The sequence below is a fragment of the Abramis brama genome (genome assembly GCF_963993115.1).
Source record: "Abramis brama genome assembly, chromosome: 14".
Taxonomy (NCBI): domain Eukaryota; kingdom Metazoa; phylum Chordata; class Actinopteri; order Cypriniformes; family Leuciscidae; genus Abramis; species Abramis brama.
In genome coordinates, this window is record NC_139976.1 from 38,520,002 (window position 1) to 38,526,001 (window position 6,000).

A 6,000-nucleotide genomic window follows, 5' to 3' on the forward strand; every position below is an offset into this window, starting at 1 on the left:
ATTTCCAATTCAATTGGTGCAATTTGAAGGGTAATTGAAACACGGCTACAGATATTCCATATTTTCTACTCTGAGGTGTAAATGTGCAGAGCCCCTGAGCCAAGGAGACGTGATGGAGAACATATGAGATGGGAGAAAAATACTTTATTTCAAAGCTTTTGATTTTTCCAGTAAAACCTTTCTGTAGTAAAAATTTGTGTTTGCTCGCAAAACTGCATAACTATAACTATTCCGATGCCTTGGCGAGCAAACGCAATGTTTCTTGGTACTAGAGAACGCAAATGTTTTGTGAGGGAATGCAATAATTTTACTGCACAATGCAAAAGTTTTGCAAGAATTTCTCTAGGAATGCAAAAGTTTATTGGGATGCAAAAGTTTTATTTGGGAATTCAAAGTTTCTTTGTGTAACGCAAACATTTTGTAAGCGAATGTAAATTTTCTTTGAAGAATGCAACACTTTATTAGAGTTTCTTGGAGGAATGCAACACTTTATTAGAGTTTCTTGGAGGAATGCAGACGTTTTGTGTGGGAATGCAATGCTTTTACTGCAGAATGCAGAAGTTTTGCATTAATTTCTCTGGGAATGCAAAAGTTTCTTCGGATGCAAACATTTTGTAATTTCCGCAGGGTGTGCAATACTTTTACTAGAGAATGTAACATTTTTGAAAAAGAACATAAAAGCATTGAAATATAATTTTGTCCTCCCATCTTATATTTTTCCCGTTCCCTTAGCAACAGGCTTATGTTGATGGGAGCTGTTCTTGCGTGCGCAATATAAACATCAGTGCCGGGTGTTGCCAAGCTGCCCGTCGAGTGAACCGGCTTGCCTTAAAGGGGCTTTTGTTAAGAAAACAACATACAGTACAGGACAATTCACAATCCACATCCATCAATAATCCTTCAGATGTCGTGCTGGGGTTGACTGGCACTTTTAATAACCTGAGACATGTCTGACGTTTATCGGATACGGCTAGCAAACGACGCATGCTGAATTAGCGCCGTCACTCCCATCCTCACGTTCCCTCTCCCGTCTGTTCTGTCAGGAAAGACGTGGAGATAAGCAGCGTCAGCAGCCGTCTGGAGGAGGAGGAGGATCTGAACGCAGGCCTGCAGACGAAGAATAAGGAGATCCAGGTGAGCGAGAGCATTCCTGTCTCTCAGCGCGCGCACACACACACACACACACACACACACACACACACACAGTCCAGCTGATAACATCTCTCTGGAGAGGGAAGAAGGGTCTGGGTCTGGGTAACCTGCGCTCTGTTGGCCTCAGAGAACGACAGCAGAATGATATACTGGAACAGAAAGAGAGAGCTAGATCATGTTAAAGCTGTTGAAAAGCAGTGTTAGTTTAACCTCTGTCACTCGCGCTTCATGTCAGGAAGGTGTTCCTCAGGGAACGCACAAGATTTGCAAATAAACGCAAGGTTTCTCAGGAATGCACAAGTCTTGTAAGCGAATGCAAGATTTTCTAAGTGATAACATCTCTCTGGAGAGGGACGGCTCTGGCTGAAACCTCACACTCCTCTTTTAACCCTCTTCACGTGTCGGTCAAAAATGACTGAATATCTTTACATTTTTATTTCAAATAAATGAATGTACTATATTATAGTTTGATAATGTTTTTTATTTAATATTTTGTATTTTTAGGGGATTTTATGGTACTAAATTATATTTACGCTGTATTTATAATCCATTTATTCACTTTTTGAGCATAGACCTGAAAAGTAAATTTCCAACTTAAACTGTGGTAAATCTTCAACGCTTTAGAGCGACAGACTGAAGTTTGATCTCTTTAACATGTTATACTCTAAAACTGTGAGAAAAAATAAATCTAAACAAGTTGTGTTAAAAATTTGAGGTTGATATCTCAGTAACTGATCTTTCAGTGAGATGTTGTTCGGCTGCAGTTCCAAACGCTTCCACTAGAGGAAACTCGTCTCATTCATTTCCAATGCGCTCGTTTCTGACCGCGAGGAGCTCAAGTGTGACTATAGTTTTCAGGACCATTTAACCTTTATGAATCATATCCATGATTTTTTTTTTTTTGTGTTCACACAGCAAGTGCCAAAACCTTTACCAAGTTTTATACCATTACAATGAAGAAACAATCCGAAGAGCCCCAGAAAACAGGGTCTGGTTGTGACCTCGCACTGGGTCTGGTTGTGACCTCACACTGGGTCTGGTTGTGACCTCACACTGGGTCTGGTTGTGACCTCGCACAGGGTCTGGTTGTGACCTCACACTGGGTCTGGTTGTGACCTCACACTGGGTCTGGTTGTGACCTCGCACAGGGTCTGGTTGTGACCTCACACTGGGTCTGGTTGTGACCTCACACTGGGTCTGGTTGTGACCTCGCACAGGGTCTGGTTGTGACCTCGCACAGGGTCTGGTTGTGACCTCGCACAGGGTCTGGTTGTGACCTCGCACTGGGTCTGGTTGTGACCTCGCACAGGGTCTGGTTGTGACCTCGCACAGGGTCTGGTTGTGACCTCGCACTGGGTCTGGTTGTGACCTCGCACAGGGTCTGGTTGTGACCTCGCACAGGGTCTGGTTGTGACCTCGCACTGGGTCTGGTTGTGACCTCGCACTGGGTCTGGTTGTGACCTCGCACAGGGTCTGGTTGTGACCTCGCACTGGGTCTGGTTGTGACCTCGCACTGGGTCTGGTTGTGACCTCGCACAGGGTCTGGTTGTGACCTCGCACAGGGTCTGGTTGTGACCTCGCACTGGGTCTGGTTGTGACCTCGCACTGGGTCTGGTTGTGACCTCACACTGGGTCTGGTTGTGACCTCACACTGGGTCTGGTTGTGACCTCGCACTGGGTCTGGTTGTGACCTCGCACAGGGTCTGGTTGTGACCTCGCACTGGGTCTGGTTGTGACCTCGCACTGGGTCTGGTTGTGACCTCGCACTGGGTCTGGTTGTGACCTCGCACTGGGTCTGGTTGTGACCTCGCACTGGGTCTGGTTGTGACCTCGCACTGGGTCTGGTTGTGACCTCACACTGGGTCTGGTTGTGACCTCGCACAGGGTCTGGTTGTGACCTCACACTGGGTCTGGTTGTGACCTCGCACTGGGTCTGGTTGTGACCTCGCACAGGGTCTGGTTGTGACCTCGCACAGGGTCTGTTTGTGACCTCGCACTGGGTCTGGTTGTGACCTCGCACAGGGTCTGGTTGTGACCTCACACTGGGTCTGGTTGTGACCTCGCACAGGGTCTGGTTGTGACCTCGCACTGGGTCTGGTTGTGACCTCGCACTGGGTCTGGTTGTGACCTCGCACTGGGTCTGGTTGTGACCTCGCACTGGGTCTGGTTGTGACCTCGCACAGGGTCTGGTTGTGACCTCGCACTGGGTCTGGTTGTGACCTCGCACTGGGTCTGGTTGTGACCTCGCACTGGGTCTGGTTGTGACCTCGCACTGGGTCTGGTTGTGACCTCGCACTGGGTCTGGTTGTGACCTCGCACAGGGTCTGGTTGTGACCTCGCACTGGGTCTGGTTGTGACCTCGCACTGGGTCTGGTTGTGACCTCGCACTGGGTCTGGTTGTGACCTCGCACTGGGTCTGGTTGTGACCTCGCACTGGGTCTGGTTGTGACCTCGCACAGGGTCTGGTTGTGACCTCGCACTGGGTCTGGTTGTGACCTCGCACTGGGTCTGGTTGTGACCTCGCACTGGGTCTGGTTGTGACCTCACACTGGGTCTGGTTGTGACCTCACACTGGGTCTGGGTAACCTGTGCTCGGGTGGCCTCAGAGAACGACAGCAGAATGATATACTGGAACAGAAAGAGAGAGCTAGATCATGTAAAGCTGTTGAAAAGCAGTGTTAGTTTAACCTCTGTCACTCGCGCTTCATGTCAGGAAGGTGTTCCTCAGGGAACGCATGAGTCTTGTAAGCGAATGCAAGATTTTCTTTGAGTGAACGCAAATGTTTTCTAAGTTGAATGTAAAGTTTCTCTGGGAATGAAATTCCAAGTTTGCTAAAATGTTGTGAGCAAAAGCACAGTTTGTTGAAGCTGTTGAAAAGCAGAGTTAGTTTAACCTCTTCATGTCCGGTCGGTGTGACATCTTCTCCAGATTAAAATATAAATGCACTGGTAACACTTTACAATAAGGTTCATTAGTTAACATTAATTAACTACCTTTGTTAACATGAACTAAGAATGAACGGTTACACTTAATTTAAGTTGTCTTTGTTACAGTGTAATTATATATTTAAGGACAGTTATATTAATGAACTACATGTACTTACTATAGGGTTAGGGTTTGGTTGAGGGTTAGTTGCATGTAATTATGCATTATTTACTGTTATTACTATGGTAAGTACATGTAACATGTAACAAGAACACTGTAAAATAAAGTATTACTGAATGAACAATACTTCTACTGCATTTATTAATCTTAGTTCATATTAATTTCAACATTTACTGATACATTATTAAAATCAAAGGTTGTATTTGTTAACATTAGTTAATGCACTGTGAACTAACATGAACAAACAATGAACAGCTGGATTATTATTAACTAACATTAACAAAGATTAATAGCACTGTAACAAATGTATTGCTCATGTTAGTTAAATAACATCAACTAATGTTAACTAATGAACCTTGTTGTAAAGTGTCTTTGAAAGGATAGTGTTTCTGCATTTAGGCTTGGAAACGGAGAACAATGCAGATTTATCTTTTTTATTCAGATGAATTTCTTATATAATCGAATGCATTTCTTCATAGTCACTGCATATTAAAGTCAGATTCTCGTGTTGGTTGCGGCTGAAGGGCTTGACGGACGAGACGAGAGACTCGTAGTCTTGGAGAACACAGACGCTCTTTGTCTCTGCGGTGATGAAGCTGAAAGATGATCTGTGTGTTGGTGAGGGTGGACATGTTTTCACTTCACCGTATCACACAAAGCATGCTTTATAACTCGCTCTGAACATTAATAACGACAGCGGTGGAGATGAAGGTCTTCTGCAGGTTCCTCAGGTGAAGTGTTGTGGAAAGATCTTCCTAATGGGAGGAAGATATTAAGTGATATTAATTGAGGTTCCCCTTTTCAGTTAAAGGTACAATCTGTAAGTTTTTGCCGCCAGAGTTCGCATTTTCAAAACAATAACGAAGACGAAGCTTGATGATGCTGTGAACGATGGTTTTCACTAGTGTTGTCAAAAGACCCGGTACTTCGGTACCAAGTCGGTACTATTTTTTTTTTAAACGTCACGGTACCAGGTTTTCTCAGACCCGGTACTTGATGCGCGTGCATGCCCGAAGCGCGTGCAGTTGCGTCCTCTTCATAAAAGCGCTGATGGCGATCGGCGGTGCTGCTGCTGATGTGGTGCTGATGTTTTTGCGCGTGCAGATACGTTATTTCAAATGGCGCGCGGCAAGCGCGCTCATAATAGAAGCGGCGCGCTCGTTTTTCCATGCGCGTTCATGGATGCATAGCAACGACAGACGCCACGGGAGTACAAACGCTTGTGCGAACTGCGCTCTCCATGACGACGAGGAAGTGTGACATAGGCCTATTAATTGATTTCTAGCCCTTGCATTAGCTTTACTACTAGATATATTTATGGAGATGAGAAATAAAAAGCCGTTATTAATATCAGTCCGTCAGAAAAGCAGTTCTAGTCTTATTCTTGGCTGGATAACTCTTAGCAGGTTTAAAAAGCCCTTTTAAAGTTAAATATGAATGCAGTTTTGGATTAAATAAAAGTATAGTCAAGTCAAATAAAACATATTGTATCTCCTGTATAGTTTGGTAATGCTACAATAAGATACCATTCATTAACATCACTTAATGCGTTATCTAACATAACACATTGAGTGAACAATATATTTTTACAACATTAATTAATGTTTGTGAATGTTATTTAATACAAACACTTGATTGGTCATGTTTGTTCACTTCATTCATTGTGCATTAAATAATGTTAACAGAAATAATGTTAACTTTTGATTTTAAAAATGTATTTTTAAATTAACCCCTAAAGGAGA

The 6,000-nt window shown here is 44.1% G+C and overlaps 1 protein-coding gene across 3 annotated transcripts in view; it reads left to right on the forward strand.

The window, feature by feature from the left end:
• LOC311095813 (uncharacterized protein MYH16) overlaps positions 1-6,000 on the forward strand; it is a 108,131-nt gene that overhangs the window by 26,107 nt on the left and 76,024 nt on the right. For all 3 annotated transcript variants that reach the window (XM_084134619.1, XM_084134618.1, XM_084134620.1), the window contains one exon: positions 1,044-1,134. In XM_084134619.1, the coding sequence (XP_083990745.1) occupies positions 1,044-1,134 (91 nt within the window). The remainder of the gene's footprint in view (positions 1-1,043; positions 1,135-6,000) is intronic.